The sequence below is a fragment of the Hyperoodon ampullatus genome (assembly GCF_949752795.1).
Source record: "Hyperoodon ampullatus genome assembly, chromosome: 1".
Classification (NCBI taxonomy): domain Eukaryota; kingdom Metazoa; phylum Chordata; class Mammalia; order Artiodactyla; family Ziphiidae; genus Hyperoodon; species Hyperoodon ampullatus.
In genome coordinates this window covers 209194392-209212554 of record NC_136914.1, presented here as the reverse complement: position 1 = coordinate 209212554, position 18163 = coordinate 209194392, and the positions used below count along the sequence as shown (strand labels likewise).

Here is an 18163-nt window from a genome sequence, read left to right as displayed (position 1 = left end):
TTAGCCGGGGCTCGAGAACCAAAACCAGAGATGCCCCTGCTTCCAGACACCCTCTGTGCCTCTTCTCCATCACAGCAGGCAGGAGTCTTGCGGACCTGCTGCTGGGAGCCCCTCAGCACTCTTTGGCTTTTCCTGGTGGCACAGGCTGTTGTTTGCACAGTGGAGCAGCTCTTGGAAAGTGGCATCCGCTGTGTTCATCGTGTCTCCCGTGTCTGTTAAAAATGGTGACCAGCTAACCACGTCTCGATTCCTAGTTACACCCGGCTCTGAGGGACAGTCCTGTCTGGTGGGAGTGACCTCGTGGCGGGTCATTGTGGTAAAGAGGAGTAAAAGCTTCTGTTTTCTTCCTTCTCCCACAGTATAACTTCAGTAACCGGGGAAGCCTGACCTTTGACCCTCTAACTTTGGTTCCGATACAGACCAAAATGATAGATGTGGATTCTCTTACAGACAAAGAGGTAACGAGGAAGCCTTGGGGGAGGGCAGAAGCGTGTGGGGTGGAGAGCTGCCCTACGTTCTCCCCTCCGCCGTCACTTTTTTTGTTGTTGACAGTTTGCTTTATTTATTTATTTATTTATGGCTGTGTTGGGTCTTCGTTTCTGTGTGAGGGCTTTCTCTAGTTGTGGCAAGCGGGGGCCACTCTTCATCGCGGTGCGCGGGCCTCTCACTATCGCGGCCTCTCTTGTCGCGGAGCACAGGCTCCAGACGCGCAGGCTCAGTAATTGTGGCTCATGGGCCCAGTTGCTCCGCGGCATGTGGGATCTTCCCAGACCAGGGCTCGAACCCGTGTCCCCTGCACTGGCAGGTGGACTCTCAACCACTGCGCCACCAGGGAAGCCCCGCTATCACTTTTAAGTTAGAGCCTAGGCCAGCTGAGTTGGAAAATCCTAGGTTTCCTGAGGACTGGAGGTGCTTTTCCTGTATTTTTGGGTCTCGAGGTAGATATAGCCCTGCTCTCCTCACTGTTGGGGATGGTAGGGCTTCACAGGTGGGAATGAATAGTGTGCTGTTGCTTTCCAGGAGGGCCACAGCCATAGCTGCCCTGAGGCGTGTTTAGCAAACATGGGCATGTGTCTTCCCTGCATTTTTGTGGGTGGGTGGGGCCATTGCACACGCCAGATTGTTTTCTTGTGTTGCGTGAAATGTTAAGGAACTGAGAAGCAAACGCTATTACCATATGCCGAGTTTTGTCACAGGCAGGGAGAGAGGTTGTTGCTCTGGGCTCTGAAACCCGTCACAGAGCAGACGCACAGCAGTGCTCACCTGTCAGGCTCAGAGGGTGACAGGTCTTGGAACCCCTGCAAATCCCAGCACGGCTCCCCAGGCTCATGAGGCCAGGTGAGGCGGCAGGCCCAGGAACCTGGAGTAAGGCTTGAGGGATCAGGCAGGTGATCAGGGTCAGAGCAGGGACAAGGGTCAAAATTGGGTGGAAACAACACCACCCTGTCTGTCTGCTGTGAAGTGGTCAGGCCCAAGCCAGGAAGACAGAAGCCAGAAGGACACAAATTCCAGAGCAAGGCAGGCAGGCAGAAGTCCAGCAGAAAGCAAATGCCTAGCAGAAGCCAAAGGCAGGACAAGCGTGGTGCATCACTCTAGGAATAAGAAGTTTTTGTTACCAGAGGCAGCCGCTGGCCTCATCCCAGGGGCTTTTGAGGCAGAAACGTACCCTCAGTGGAGCCTGTGTGGGCCCTGTGCTTGGCACTGGAGGAAAGCGCCTCTGAGGGCTGAGGAGCCCCCTTCTGTAGGGCCGTGGAATGGGCTCCTCCCAGCCAGAAGCTCCCTCTCTGCCCCATCCAGCTCACAGATGGGTGACAGAGGAAGGTCATCCACTTGCTGCTTCGATTGCCTCCGTGCTTGGGCACCTCATCTTGACCGCCAGTGCCGCGATTCAGCCAAATGTTCCCGCTCACAGCGGGAACCCAAACAAGCCCTGCTGATGCTGGTTTATTCAGGCTGTAGATGGATACAGAACAGGCAGCAGCCTGTCAGCAGCACAGTGTCAGGTGTGTCTTTTCAGCGGGAAGAGTTTCTCCTGCGGCCCTGGGCCTCTTCTCCGGGCCCCACAGTGCTGGCTTAGGTGAGAGGGGATGACAGCACAGAAGTGAGCATGGCAGCCACCCTGCTTACAGCCCTCTGCCCAAGGAGCCAGTCTCTTCTTGTGGCCCTCGAGCACAGCTTCCAGGGTCTTAGCAAGGGACCCTCTACTAATAAGTCACTTTGCCCTCTTGGAAGCCCAAGGCTGTGGCTTCTGCCAAGTGATTCCAGGTCATGTGGGCCTTGCTGTCCGCATGAAGTGTACCAGTCAGGAGCCATTTCTCCCACGTGACCTTCCACTTTATCCAGGGAAATAGTGCATGAGGAAGGTTTAGCGAGGCCATTTTTCCTTGAGGGAGAGAGTCTTCTTAACCTGTGACTCCCCCATGACACTGGACAAAGACCAGTGCTCTCTGCCTGGTCCAGTCTTCATTACTATACCTTACATACCCCAATCACTGAACTGTTCTTTTAGCCAATTAGTTTTTATAGGACAGATAATTATCTTCTTACCTTGGAATCATTAGCAAGTTTCCACAAATTACAAGTAGAGGACAGTATTTAATATTCCAAGCAGAGTGTATTTATTAACTCTTTTAGCAAAAGTGTTCATTTCCCATATACCACTCAGTAAATCTGGGGCTTCATTCTGTCTTAAGGCATAGTAATACCCCACAGCAGGATGCTGTCCATTGGGCTTTTAAAGCACCAGTCATTGCCCTTTACCGTCTCCCAGTCTTAGTAGAAACTTTAGGGAGTTTTTGGGTTAGGTCTGCATTCCCATCGATTTGTCACCAGGTGGCAGCAGAGGATTTTGGTTGGATATGAATGTGGGTGCTGCAGGCTGCCAAGGCCTTTGTGACGTTGCTCCAGCCCCCTGCGGGTGCCCCAGCTTGCCCCAACCAAAAGGGTCTTGGGAGTGTCTCTGTGGCCCCAGGCTTGCTCCTGTCTGCACTGTTGAGCTGCTTTGGACGGCAGGCTGCCTTACAGCCCTGCTTGGCCTTGCTGCTGACATGCAGCCGTTTGCTTGCGTTTGATATCTCACCCCTCTTCCCCACCTCCCAGAAAGACTAGGAGGCTTTTATCAGTGGGCACAGGAGCACCAGTTGGGTCAAAGTCATAGGCAACACACCCCGTCTGTCTGATGTGATGTGGTCAGGCCCCCTTCGGGGCAGTGGAGAGCGTGGGTTGTCGTCCTCTTGGCAGAATGTGCTTCCCTCCAGCCCTCATCCTCCCTCCCTCCTCACCCGGAGGAGACTGGCAGAACCCTTGTCATCAGGTTCAGCGCATCAGTGCCCCCCGCCCCATCCCAACAGACAGACACAGACACACACACCCCAAGTCCCATCAGCCTCCATACTTTTACCTCTTTTTTATCTCCTGGTGTGGTGGCCCCATTCATTTGAGCCTCTGAAAGTCAAGCTTACTCCCAACCCCACCCTGCAGCAGCACAGGCCTTGACCTCCAAAGGCTTTGGGCGCATCTAGACGGCCACACTCACAAGACCCTCACTGGCTTGACTGATCCTAGTTTATTCAGCTTTGTAGGCGGATACGGGATAGGAAACTCAGCACATTGGCAGGACAGCCTCAGGTGTGTCTTCACAGCAGTGAGGCAACCAGGGTGGGTGCAGAAGCTGTGAGACCCCTGCCCCCACTCTCTCGTCATGGCTTCCAGGGGTGCTGTCGAGGGGGACACCCGGTTACAAGTTACTCTGCATTCAGGGGAGCCCAGAGCCACAGCTTGCCGTCAGGCACTCGTGGTTCCCTCACAGTCACTCCAGTCCACATGCAGTAGATGGTTCCAGGAGCATTTTCACCATCGGCCGTGTGGCCTCGTCCCATCTATTTCCAGGGAGGTAGGACACATGGACATGCTTGTCCATGAGCAGGGAGAAAAGGTTTTGTGCTCCTTTACTCTCATCCTGTGATCTCAGCACATGGGGCCTCACTGCTCGCTGCGCAGCCTTTGGTGAAGGTGCGATGGTGAGACCACGTCTGTATTCCTTCCCTCTTGCAGTGCGACTGGCTCAACAACTACCACCTGACCTGCAGGGACGTGATCGGGAAGGAACTGCAAAAACAGGGCCGCCAGGAAGCCCTCGAGTGGCTCATCAGAGAGACGCAGCCCATCTCCAAACAGCATTAATACCTCCCGGTTTTGTTTTGTTTTTCAAAACGCTCTGGGGAAAGGAAGAAGCCTGGCCCACCCCTGACATCTTTTCCCTTTCTCTCCTTCTTCCTTACCTTCCCGTTTTACTTTTAGACTCTGAGAAGAACTGAAAATCTTCTTATCCTCTTTGATATTTTCTTGCAAACACTCGATCTTTTATGAATTTTTTAAAAATTGTTGAGAATGAGCCAAGAATAAATTGCTGCCCCAGAAGGAGGATCGCCACAAAGCCCAAAGCTTGATCGGGGGTGCGCCCCGCCCCCCCCGGGCAGCTGCAGGGAGTCCTCCGGCCAGTGATGGTGAAGCGGTGAGCGCTCTGTGACAGTCACGTTCCAGGTGCTAGTCCCTTGTTCATGACCCCCTTCATGCGCACGAGACTGTATTTATGACCAGTGAATAAAATGTCAGAACGTGCTTCATCTCCGCCGTCTCTCTTCTTCCGGCACCATCCACCCAGTGTGTGGGGTGGGCTCACGTCCAGGGCACGTTTTCTAGGTGGAAGGACCCCTTTGAGGAGAGATTCCCTGGCCTCCCTGCATATTTTCTGACTTAATTTCAAGCCTCTTAAGTCTTTTCTCTAGAAAACCTAATATTTTGTTGAGTATTCTTATTATAAGTTTTTCTTTCCTGATTTTAAAATGTCATTGATATAAAAAAAAAAAATCATGTCGAAAGTGGCAGTCTACTATGCTCTACCCTACAGTGGACGGTGCAGGCGTCTCATTGTCTCACTACTTATAGACAGTGGTCTTTGGCAGGTACCTGCTACTCCCTATCCTCGGGCTTTCTCTGGACTTGCACACGTGGGGCAGCCTGAAGGGCCGGCAGAGCTAATGCCTCTGAGGCCTCAGACCATGATGGCTGGGCATGGGAAAACGGACTCCTCTTCCCTTGGCTGGGATGTCCGAGGCGTGGTCTGCACTGCCTCCTGGGGTTTCTCAGTGGGACTGAGCCCTCCTTGCTTATAACGCACCCTTTATTTGCTTCCTTCCCTCTGCGTCTTACTTTCCCTTTCTCCCACTAGTGTTTCCTGGAGCCATCTCCCATTAAACCACTTACATGCAAATCCTTGTCTTTGGGTCTGCTTCTTTAGGAACCCAAGTCATACCCCATAGGTATAACCACTATTTGCTGTGTATTTTTGCCAATTTCTTTCTTTGTATTTAGCATTCAGTAATATATAGAAAAAGTATGTGTGCATGGATAAAAGAATATGCACACATGCACATCATATGCACAGACATTGGGCCCTTCTGTACATAGGCAATTTCCTTTTTTAACTTGGCACTATATCCAAGTTATTTTTTCATATTGGTCCCTATAGATCCAATTATTTTTAATGACTGTAGACTATTCTATTGCATGACTGTCTTCTTTTTAAAACCAGTCTCATTAAATCTCAGACCACATCTTTGATTTGGATGGCTGTGAAAGGTAAGTAGAAGCATACTTTGGCCTTTCACCAAAGCACAGTTGGCAAGGTTCAATGCTCATTACTTTCTCCACCTGGGGAGCAGCAAATGAAGTGAACTAACCTGTATTTACCATCAGATCCAGGGTAGCAGCAAAGACAACTTCACTGGTAGGGTGAGCCTAAATTGACAAGAGTACCTAAAACTGGACTTGTCAACATTTACACCGCCCCTCCTGCCTTCTTTCAGGGACCATTGATTCCAGCTTGCTATGTGGGAGGAAGCAAGAGAGACAGCTAGTACTCAGGTTATATTTGTAACAAGGCCAGGAAGACAGAGGAGCAGTGCCTCACAATAACATGTATTTTGATCCACCAAAGATCAATCCGTGAATGCCTTTGGTTCACCCTTGCTCATATTTCTAATGTGTTCCCTAAGATTGGACTTAAAAGAGACATTTCTCCTCAGATGGTAGAACTTACTCATCGTGTTTCTTATCCATCAACTCTCTAAAAGGCAGAGGCCCTCCCCTTGCGGACTCAGACCGTCTTCTCCTGTGACATCCGGAAGCTTCCCCTTTCTCAGGAAATGGGAGCCGTGAATTGCAGCTGACCTGGAGTTTAAACAGACTGTAACTCAAGTGTGACGGCAACTCCAGTGTTTGTTCACCAGGCTGTTAATCCTGTCATTTCCCAAGGCAGCCTCAGAGCAAAGTTTGATTTAATTGGCTCAAGCTTGAAAAGCAAAGTTTCCTGGTGCCGAAGCTTCCTGCCTGGACTTGCATGTCTTGGCATGAGGTCCAAGAGCCCTGAACTAGGTGAGATGGCCCCAGAAAGACCGAGGACCAAAATAAAACTGTAATGTGCAAGAGCTCAGGGGATGATGGGGAGATACAAATGTGGATCAAAAGAATCACTCTTTTTTTTTTTTTTTTTTTTTTTTTTTTTTTTTTGCGATACGCGGGCCTCTCACTGTTGTGGCCTCTCCCGTTGCGGAGCACAGCCTCCGGAGGCAAGGGCTCAGCGGCCATGGCTCACGGGCCCAGCCGCTCCGCGGCATGTGGGATCTTCCCAGACCGGGGCACAAACCCATGTCCCCTGCATCGGCAGGCGGACTCTCAACCACTGCGCCACCAGGGAAGCCCCTCACTCTTCTTTAAATAAATGATTAAAAAAAAAAGTTTGGGTGCAAAAGCATGCATTATGCTAAATTTGTGGAGGAATTCCAGGGAAGCTGCTCTTGTGTCTTTGTCTTGCTTACTTTATCCTCTCTTGAAGTTTCATGTACAAGATAGGATTCAAAAAAGGGTACGGATGTGGAGCCTCTACCGTGAATGCCCCAGGTGCTGACTTCCAGAAGCTTGCTCACCCTCTGGTAAGAAATCCATCTGTGTCGCTTGTCCTGTGATGAGAGGGGCCTGTCCCACCATCCTCGCTCTCAGCCCTTGTCTGGCCTGAGGGCCGTGCCCGGCATCTAAGCCACCCAGCAATAGCAATCATTTCTTATCAGATAGGAGGGGTGGTTGTGAAAGGAGCCATCCTTGTACTCACAAGCTGTGAGGGAGGGTTTGCCCTTGGTGTTTCCCAGCAGCTGGGGATTTATACCAGCAATGACATGAAGACTCACATGCAGCCCTTTGTGACACCTTTCAAGTGACATCTTTCAAGCAACAGCTTGAGCACTGTTGGCTCCTAGGGGGAGACAGAAGCAGGTAACGGGAGGGCTGGGAGAGGGCAGGAGGGGTGCTTGGCAATGTTAATGCCTGTACCGTGGTTGCTGGTTCCTGAAAGCAGTTGGGAGTGCACAGAGTGAGAAATACATAGGATCAGAATTTGAAAACAAAATGCAGAATCTGGCAAGGTGGTGGCCGTTGTGTCATAGCTTTTGAATCTCTTCAAATCACTCCATAAAACACAGAGAAGCCGGGATAGCAAACTAAAACTCATGGATGAGGTTTATACCAAATATAGGGGACAAGTATCCATTCCCACAAACTCTTAATGTGAGCCGGTCCAGGGTATGACTGTGTTGTCAGCAGCTGTGCAGGAGGAAACTAAAGGAAGCAATGGGGTGTGTGATGGACCTGAGAACCCCAAAATAAGCATCAGAAAAAAGTATTGTACTTTAAAGAAAAAAATCCTTTAGTAGTCAGGATAGTAGAAAAAGTATAAGATTGCCATTCGTTTTCACAGCAACATTTCAGGGCAGAAGAAATGGAATAACAAGGGGCTGTGGTTACAAGCGTGTTTGTTATAGTTCATTAAAGCCTCTAATTTCTTTCATGTGTTTTGTATCCGTGCTAGATTTAACAATAATTAAGTTAAAAAAACTAACAGTGGCCAGGTGGGCAAGGTTAGAGCTGATGGGATTGGACCATGATGGTGGGGGAGGGGAGAGGCGGTACCATCTACAGCTGATTGGCCATGTGATGAAGGCTCTCAGGAGGAGTGTTAAAACATGATTTTAAAGAGGAGCTGAAACTTGTGTGTGTGTGTTGTGTGTGTGTGACATATTCTAGTTTTTAAACATTCATAACCAAAGTAATGCAAAACAAACCAAAACAACAAAGATGGTAGGTCAAGCATAACACGTGTGAGCTGAATTTGGTTCTTGGACAGCAGCTTTGTCTTCCTGGACTGTTAGCTCCTTGAGGACAGGCATGTAGTCTCGACCGGCAGCCTTGAGGCCAGGTGACCACTGCTGAATGAGGGGATGACTGCCTACTGTATGCACCATGAACTCGCTGTGCGTCCTCAGGCAAGAACACAACTTCTCTGAGCCCCCCCTTCCCTCTCTGTAAAGTGAAGTTAGTGGTGGCATCTCCCTGTCATTTGGTTGTGAAGCCTGAACGAGAAAGCTCCTGCAGAGCGTGTCCCCAAACGTTAACTCAGCGTGTACAACCATGTCTTCCAACCCAACTGCTTTTTTTAAGTGGCAGTTTTATTGAGATACAGTTCACATGCCATACAATTCACCTACTGAAAGGGAGACATGTTGGTGCTGGTGCTTTCTTGATCTCTCCAGAAGGTGTCAAAGAAGGTCTTCACACAGAGACATTGTGACTGTAAGATGCATCCTCATTTCTGAGTTGTTAGAATGTGAAACTCCATGTGGATTCTATCCTCTGCAACAGGAAGTATCAATATATGGATAAAGGTTCTCTTCTACAGTGCTGTTTCCTTTTTAAACAAAGGCTTTGTGCTGTGAGATCGCTAGAGGTTTATGTTCACTCGGACCCCAGAATCTTTTTCTGCCCTCACCACGTGTTGTGCTTTGTACTCTGTAGCCTCAGGTAGTCTGTTAGTTCAGTGGTTTGGAGCTCAGCACCGATAAGATCAAAATCCTTTGTTGCAACCCCAGGTGAGCCAGTGGATTTCCTTTGTTCCATGATCGTAGCCAATACCTTTAACCTTGTCGCCACTGTCATGGTGTCCTGGCTTCTCTGCCCCGTCCTCATCCCTTCAGTTCAAAAATGAGGTCCTTTAGCCACTACCTCCAGGGCCAGCTCACCCAGAATCTAGGACCAGGCCCATCCTCAGTCAAGCTGAATACTGAGGTGATTCCAAATCCTTTTTCTGCCAGTCCTGTTTCTCCTTTGTGTCCACTTCTGAGGTAGGGCCTCAGCTTCTGAATGATTCTCCCTGCCCGAGATCCAGCTTTTGTGCTCCTATCTGAGAGGCAAGATCTCCTCTCACTGCTAACCCCCACCGTCTCCTGCACTCCCAACCCTCACCTCTGCTTCCATGCTGCTCTCATGTAGGCAGCTGACGTTTGCAGATTTGGACACACTCCTTGCATGAGCTGGATGTCGTGGGAAGGCTCAGGGAGCTGGGGGGAACACTCTTGGTGATTCTGTTATGGACGAAATTGTATTTGCCACAATCATGGGTCAAGGAATAGCATCTGCAGACACAGATGTAGATGTTCCAGCTGTCCTTTGGCAGGAAGATGACAAAACATGAGGTACCAGTGGGTGTACAAATCCATGTGCATAAAGAGAAGGGGAGGTCATTGTTCTCCACCCCCCCTAGCCCAGTGTGCAAGGGCAGAATTAGAAGACATATGTGTAAGAGACAGACCTGATGCTAACGGGCAGAAATGCTCTCACTGCCTTAAGAAGCAAGTCACTAATTAAAACACAATGTTCACTGTGACTTTGATATTAAATACCTAAGACATCATCTCTCATGAGGAAGACATGAAGTGGAGTTATTTATATTCTTTCACTTTAGTATGTTAACTTACTGTATTATTTAAAACCAAATCCACTCTGGGAGATTTAAGGTGCTTCTACTTGGCCTCTTTTCAGCGAACTTCATACTGTTTTGATACTTTGACTTGTGAGATCATCTATTCTCTTTGTCTTTTTTGACAGTGTCACTCAGCCCTTTCACTGAGCATCTATTTCATTGGTGGAATGGGAAGGGATACGAGAACATGCCTCTACTACTGAAGAACCTACCTATATTGGAATTAGAGTTTATTAGGTGGAGATGGGGGTCACATTAAACGTGTGATAGAAACTGTACCAGCTGGATTCTTGTTTGCAAGAAGCAGAAACTTTGCCCATATTTAGGAAAAAATGTGGAAGGGAGAGGGATTCAGGGAAGGTTGCTGATAGCGTTGGTGTTGAGGCATCAGGAACAGTTGGTGTCAGAAGGCTGCAGTCACTGCCGAATCTGCCCTTCCACTGCCCCTCCAACTTGGTGACACTTGGCCCAGGGTCAAGGTCCCAGGCATGAACATGTGACTGGTCTAGCTTGGGTCACTGGGTCAGGGGTTAGTAAAGAAATGATGTGGCCTCTTGACATGTCCTGGTAGAGGAGGCAGTGCGAGGTGGCAGGGACCAGGACTTAACTTCTGTCAAGATCTTGCACGTGGGGAATTCTCCCAAACAAGCTAACGGAAATAGTGGCGAGGGCTGAAGGCTGGACAGCCCAAAACAAAACGAAACTGTCCTCTGGGGAAACAGTGGCAAAACCCACCAATTATAGGGAGATGCTGGTATATATCTTGCTTTATGCAAAATATAAGGTTTAAAAAATTATGTTTATAAGGAATCCTAGGTCAGACGGGCCAGGATACCACCAATTAAAAGACACTCTTGGTGCATCCTTTTGCAAAGTTGTGATGCAACCAGGCTCAGGTTGATTCAGGTTTAGGTGGAATTGTCCTATAAAGGATCGTTCCAAAGGAGATTCAGCTACATATGGAACTGCACACGTTTAGGAAAGGGAGATCTGAGTTTCTCCTTGACGGTCTCTCTCCTTGATGGAAAATTTCATCACAGACACCATAATCTCACCAGATAATTATTTCTTAAGAACTGGGAGCACTGGGATTTTCTTACTTTTCTTATTTCATGTTTATGTTTTTGCCTCCATGGCTCCTTCAGGGCAGGGGATGAGTCTGAGTAATTTTTCTTTTGAGGTTTCTCCATAGGGTAAACATTGAATGGATGCTGGTACAGATGGACTCAAACTCCATCACAAGTGGTATGTTCACAGCAACCCAGGCAATTTTTCTTACCTTGTGCCCCAGAAGTCAGTGCAACATGCTTTTTTTTTTTTTTTTTTTTTTTTTTTAAACTGAGTGCCTGCCATGAGGCACTGCAGTCTCCTCAAAGTCCTGCTTCAGCTCTGAGGGCCTGAGGACATGGCCCACAGCCCATGCTCCTCTCCTCTGAATTCCTGAGTTGAGGACTCAGATTTGGATTGAAGCTTTCTTGCTCTGTTTTCTGGTCCTGTCCTGTAAGTGGGTTGCAGACTTCTTTGCTGCCTGAAAAAACCCCATCTAGTCTTTTTTAAAGGGAAGTTGAAACTATTGTTTACTGTCACTGTGTGGATGCAGTATGGGGGGGGGGCTACAAACCTCCCCCACTTCTCTCTCCTCTCAAGAAAAGCCAAATGTTTTAGTTCTGCAGCTTCCCAGGCCCCGCTGAGAGTCTATGGACTTCATTCCTTTCACACTCGGCCATCAGAGGGGGCTCTGATCAGAAAGCTGAGACTCGAATCTCTGCCCAGTACATCAAGGCACCCAGAACGCTGGAGCTCAATCAGACCAGCAGGGCCCATGGTTGGGGATTTCCTGGCCCAAATTTCAAGCCAATATAATTTAGAGAGAGAATTTGCTGAACAGGGACAAACCCAAATGTATCAACAATAAAACAAACAAAAAAACAACCAAACTTCCAGGACATTATTACAAAGTAGATAGACAAATATCATCTCAGAATAAAGGACTGTCATTTAACTTAAACATATTTTAACTCACTATAAAACTCATGGTATTCTTTTTTTTTTTTTTTTTTTTTTTTGCATTTTTGGGGACTAGATTCTTGCAAACATCCTCATTACACACGGCACCATGGATGATGCTGAATGGAAGAAACCAGGCACAAAATAGGGGACACTCTAGAAGTCATATAGAGGCAGGATGAGCACAGGTGAGGCTGATCTATGTGGCCCGAGGTCAGGATCTTTTTACTCTGGGTGGGGAGTTAGCAACTGGAAGGAAGCATGAGGGGCTTTGCAGCTGCCGGTGATGCTCTGTTTCTTCATCTGGGTGTTGGTTTCATAGCACGTCCGGTTTGTGAAAAGAGAACTGTGCACTTATGAAACATGCACTTTTCTGTATGTATTATACTGGAATTGTGTTTAAAACACACAGTTCATCATTGTCTACCCTGAGCCTTTAGCCCTTTGGGACCTGCTGATCAAGTTCAACCCCACATTTGACAGAGGAGGAAACCGAGCCCCCCAAGAAGGGAGGCACCTGTTCTGGGTGACAAAGTAAGTCATTGGCCAAACTGGGACAGGCTCCCCAGTCTGAGGCTTAGCTCGGGGACCCCTCGCTGCTTCAGGCTTCCTGGTCATTTAGTAATCGCAGTGCTGGCAGCTGCACTAGCAGGAAGGGTCCCGGATGCCTTGGGGGGTGGCCTGCCCATGGAGAAGGGGCTCAGTTGATGGGTGAAACGTGGAGTGGGTGTTGCTGATACCCTGTCCTCACCCTGAGGCTCTTCAATTCCCTCTGCTGAAGAGATGTCTACTTCCAACCTGCAAGTCCTTTGCTCACGACAGCTTCATTTTATTATTTCTTTAGAGAAGAAAGTTCTCCTCCTCCCTTTCAAGGCAAACTCTTCTCCCACTTACACCCTTGAGGCTATCCAACCTGCTTTATTGTATTAATTCCTCTTGTATTTGCATCTTTTATCTTTTTTTCCCCCATAGGGTCTTATCCTTCTGACTACAGTTATACCCAGTCTTTTTCCCTCCTGAAAACAATCCTTTTCCTGGTCCTGATTAATGAATGAGTCAGTACATATTTGGGAAGTGCCTATGCTGGACACTGTACCAGGTGCTGGATGGACACGGTCTCTGCTCACAGACATGCAGATCTGGCTGCCTCGCAAGTTATTTTCAGTGTCTTCAGACTTTCTGAGGAAGGTGAGTCCATCTTCGTTCTTTCCAGCTCATGTCCTATTTCTCTTCCACTTGCTGTTATCTGACTCCATCCTCACTACCATTTTATTTTGTTGTTTAATTAATTCATTTCATTAGATTTTATACAACCAACGTCCTTTGAGTCGGATGAACACACGCGTAGGTTGCCTGGGACAGTCCCATGGTACCCGAGCTCTTATGACTAGCACCCCGTTTCGCTCTCTGAAGTGTTCTGATTTGGACATGAAGCTATCCGGTCACACTACCTCTTAGTAGTCATATACAGTGGTCTCTTCTTTTGCTCATTTGTGTTGAACCTTGTGTCAGTTTTGGCCAAGTATTGGTTAAGAGCTCAGGCGTGAGTTTAAATCCCAGAACCTCATCTGTGCACAAGCTCTGAGCTTCAGTTTATCTGTAATTGGAGGAATAAAGGTAATCGTACTTACTTCATAGGGCAGCTGCTGGCTTCAGGGAGGGAAGTGTTTAAAGTGCTTGGTGTGCCTCTGGGCACGGGGTGAGTGCTCGGTAAGTAGCTTCTGGAAGCTCCCCCCTCTCTTGATGTCTGGACTCCCCAGGGTCTCCTCCAGCTCTCTGATGCTTTCTAGAATCTTCTCTGGCCTTTCAGCCTCTCCTGCCCTAACCTGCTGGAATTCACGGCTCCCCGATTTCTGAGATACAAGCCTAGTCTTGTAATGAAGAGTGTGGGCCATGGCGACAGATGCCCTGGTTCAAATCCTTGCGCTGACACTTAACCAGCTGAGTGTGCTTGGGCATGCTGTGTAACCTCTTGGTGCCTCAGTGACCACACCTATAAAATGGGGCTGCCTACCTCGTAGGGTGGTTATGAGGATCCTGTGGGCTAAGACTTGCACAAAGGGCTCAGCACAATGCCCAGCCTCCCAGGTGTCCCTACTGATCCCTTCTTCTCCCGTACCCTGTCTCGTGCAATTTTGTCCATTCTGCCCCTGGGAACCCCTCAAAACTGTCTCCTCTCCCTTCCCATTGCTGCTGCCCTAGTTGTTTCAGAACCTGTTCCTTCTTTCTGACCTCCTCATACCAGCATCCCCGCTACAATTCCCTTCCCTTTCCAGTCCATTTTCCACGTAAATAGCAGGTGAATATTTTCTGAAGCACATTTCCGATTGCATCACTCTTCTGTGCTAAAACCTCCTACGGTCCACAAGACTAGATCTCAAATCCCGTTTCACGGTTCAAGCTCTGCCATCTGGACACCACCTACCTAACCAACTTCATTCCTCAGCTTCACCCTTCCTGTGCCTGAAGATCCAGCTCAATGGACTTGATCTCTCTCTCACGTCCTCCCTGTGATTACCCACCTCAGAGCTTTGTCCCTGCTGTCCTTCTGGGACACCCACACCCTCCCACATTCCCAACTTCTACCATCCTTCAAAGCCCAGAGGAAACGTCGTTTTCTGTTTGTAGCCTGTCCTGATTTTTCCTACACCCCACATTGGAAGGATTCTCTAGAACTTGTCTGAATCTCTCCAATGACTGCTCCATTTTCTACGCTGCATTTTGTCTGAATATAATTTATCCACCACAGGTCATAGGCCACTGTTTCTGTGTCTTCTTGTCTCTTGCCTGCTGTCATTAGCCTTGGCCGTCTCCCTCAGCATGTCCTGGACAGGAGCTACTTAATGTCACTGTGGGCAGGGCCTGTGTGCAGGCTCTGAGGTGGGTGCTGTGAAGACCACCCGAGTCTCCTTCCCTGCTGTGAGGGAAGAGGAAGCTGAGTTGGGGGAAGGACGCGTGCACCTGTGTGCACACACACACACACGCATGCACATGTCTTAGGAACGTTCTCAGCAGCATAGCACATAAGCTGGGGCAGACTGAGGTGGCGCCCCAGAGAACCGGTGAGTCCTGAGAGGCTGCAGAGCGGGAAGGACTTGCCTCGTGGGTAATGGGGGAGCCTTGGCAGAGCAGGGAGTTTGCACAGAGACTGGAAGGCAGGGAGGCACAAGGCTTGGCTGGCAGGAGGTGGGGCCCCTGGGCAGGGGGCAGTCTGATCTGTTTCCTCACTGGCCTGAGCGACAATTCCTGTCCCAGCTGTGAGACCTCTCTGAGTCTCCGTTTCCTCATCTGCCTACGTCATGGTCTAGTGACCAAGATCACAGGCTTGGTTATCACAGTGACCGGGTTTACATCCTGGATCTCCTAATTGTTGACCGAGTGACTTTGGGAAAGTCATCTGAGCCTGGGTTTTCTCATCGTGCCAGGATTGCAGGAGGTAGAATGACATAGTGAGCCTAAGTGCCTGGATGATCATAAATGCTCGAAACAGCCTAGGATGCAATTCCAGAGCCTCAAGCTCTTTTTGCCTTCTCTGGGGAATGTTGCAAACTAGGCTCTGTAAGGGCTGGGTACACAGTGCTTAATTAAATCACAGGTTATATCCCGAAGCAATATGGGTCTAAGGTTAAGTGATGCAATATGCCAGAATGTGTGAGCATTACAGACATAATTATGACCATGGCCCCCATTCTCATGGGGCTTGTAGCCTGTTTAGGGGGATTAAGCCACCTTGAGCCAGTCTGTTGAGCACCTTGATTTATTGGTCAGAGAAGACAGACCAGGAAGGTGAAGCAGCTGGGAAACTTAGAGAAGTTTTAGCAGGAAGGTCAGGGTCTTCAGCATCTCAGAAGGCTCTGCAGAGTGAAGACTCATTCATTCAACTGATATTTATTGAGTGCTACTCTGTGGCAGGCTCCATTCTAGACACTGGGGTTACAAGAGGTAAAAAGAAAAGACAAAAATTCCTCCCATCAAGGAACTGAATTTTTTCCCGCAGGAGGAAGTTGCAGCAAAAACAAGCTTGGTATCAGGGTGACCTTCCTACAGCCACTGATTCATATACAAAACAAAATGTGATAGACCTAGGACTCTAAGTCATGGCTTGGAGTTCTTGCAGGGTGAAGTGGCATGTGGCCAGTGGGCCCATCGTGACTGAGGTCCTCATTCAGTCACGGTCATCCTGGGTCAGGTAGAGTGACAATACCCACGTGGTGGCCTCTGAACTCACCTCCCGCTGAAGCTGAATGAGTTAATGAATGACCACCAGGAGGTGCACCATACTTTCATACGTCTGGCCACAGACATGCCTTTCCCCCCATTATCGCCATTAGTATCTCTGAAGGACAAAGGGCCAGTACAGGAGGCTGGGTTGTCATGGATCTTCTTGGAGATGATTTCAAAATGACTATTCCTCTAGGAACAGATGTGTCAGCTTAGCATGGAGAGTAAAGCTCAATCATGAAAGCATATTGTTATTACTAAACTTCTGGTTAATATTTCCCCCCTTTCACCAGGCAGTTCCTCCTTTTGTAGCGATAATTTTTATACTGGTTTTGAAACCCAAATCCAATGATGTTAATGCTTTGCTTAAACTCCTCCAATGACTTCCCTGGCTCCCAGAATAAAGACCCTGGAACGTGGGGTTAGGGGCCTGCATGATCTGAAGCTACCCTTCCTCTCTAACGTATCCCTTGCCACCCGCTCCCTAACTCTCTTCCCTCCAGCCCTACGACCCTACTTTCAGCCCCTGGCAACTTCCAAATTCCTTCCCCCGGGCCTTTGCACACTCACTCACTCTGCCTGAAATGCTCATCTCCTCTGTCTGCACCTGTCACCTCCCACTCATGAGTCAGATCTTAGCTAAAGCTTCATATTCTCAGGGAAGTGTTCCCTGATCTTCTGACCAGATCAGGGCTTCCACCATAAGCCCTCTCACCACCGCACAGCCCGCTCCTTCTAGCCCTTATCGGCGTCTGTGAGGCAACATTTATTTTAGCATGATGTGACTGAGGGTCTATCTCCCCCACTAGACTGTGAACTCCACAGTCTAAGAGGCCGTATTTTTTCTTCTCACAACTTCATCTCTAGCATATAGCACCATACCTCACACATGGTAGCGAAGTTTCACAGTTAATTTTCTATTCATTCAGCAAATATTTATTGAGCATCCACTATGCGATTCTAGTGATTATTGTACAAAGTGAGAAAGGAAAAAAACCCCAAATATAATGGTGGTGGAATCACCGGAGAAAGGAAAGTTGCGGAGGCAACATGATTTAAAGAGGCAAATGAATAAAATACAGTAGTTAGTAAAATGTGTTTCTCAGTGTCCGACAAAGGCTCTTGGCTTTCCACACTTCAACTCATGGCTACTACCAGGTATTTGTGGTTTCCCAGGATTATAAACTTACTGATGTAGCCTGCACTGCCCATGAGACATCAAAACAGTAGTGAGGAGTTGTTCAGAACTCTGGGAAATTCAACTGAGAATTTTTATTTCATTTAGCAAATGGTATAAATACTTAGGCAGAGTCTCTGATGGGGTAGCTCTTACATGTTAGGAGCAGCGGGAAGAGTCTCACCCCTTCAGAAATGATTCAGTCACAAGGCAGAATGTACTTTGGTGACTGTAGGAAAGAGCTAGAGCCTAGATTTTTTTTAAGTCAGCTAAGACGAATCTAGAGAATACCATTTTTCAGAATGGAAATCAAATCCTGGAGATAAAGAATTTTTTTTTTTTTTTTTTTTTTTTTTTGCAGTACGCGGGCCTCTCACTGTTTGCGGCCTCTCCCGTTGCGGAGCACAGGCTCCGGATGTGCAGGCTCAGCGGCCATGGCTCACGGGCCCAGCCACTCCGTGGCATGTGGGATCTTCCTGGACTGGGGCATGAACCCGTGTCCCCTGCATCGGCAGGTGGACTCTCAACCACTGCGCCACCAGGGAAGCCCGAAGAACTGTTTTTTAAGGGACGTTTGTTTGCACTGACACGATCACTTGAGAGCATCAATTTGAGTCTTTGTATCCAGAATTTACTGAACTGTAGAATGAATATACTACATATCATCTGCCTTAGGCATTGTATTGTAAATATTTCATGGCTTTAAATATATGCCATGATTAGGTATGTGTTTTAGTAGTCAAGTGAATAAGGCTTTAAAGCAATGAAATGAAAATATTTCCTTTCAGTTCAGCATATATTCATCTGGGGGCTTTAAAAACATGTCACAGAGAAAATTCTATTCAAAGCTGAGGTTCTCCTGGTGATAGCAGAACTGAGGATGGGAAAGA

General features: G+C 48.3%; 1 protein-coding gene across 4 annotated transcripts in view; it reads left to right on the top strand.

The window, feature by feature from the left end:
• Window positions 1–4323, top strand: part of XPNPEP1 (X-prolyl aminopeptidase 1) — a gene marked incomplete at its 5' end in the record, with an annotated part of 53595 nt that extends 49272 nt beyond the window's left edge. For all 4 annotated transcript variants that reach the window (XM_079703177.1, XM_079703178.1, XM_079703175.1 and 1 more), the window contains 2 exons: window positions 360–458; window positions 4054–4323. In XM_079703177.1, the coding sequence (XP_079559303.1) occupies window positions 360–458; window positions 4054–4182 (228 nt within the window). In that variant the 3' untranslated portion in view covers window positions 4183–4323. The remainder of the gene's footprint in view (window positions 1–359; window positions 459–4053) is intronic.
• Between the last annotated feature and the right edge of the window lie 13840 nt (window positions 4324–18163).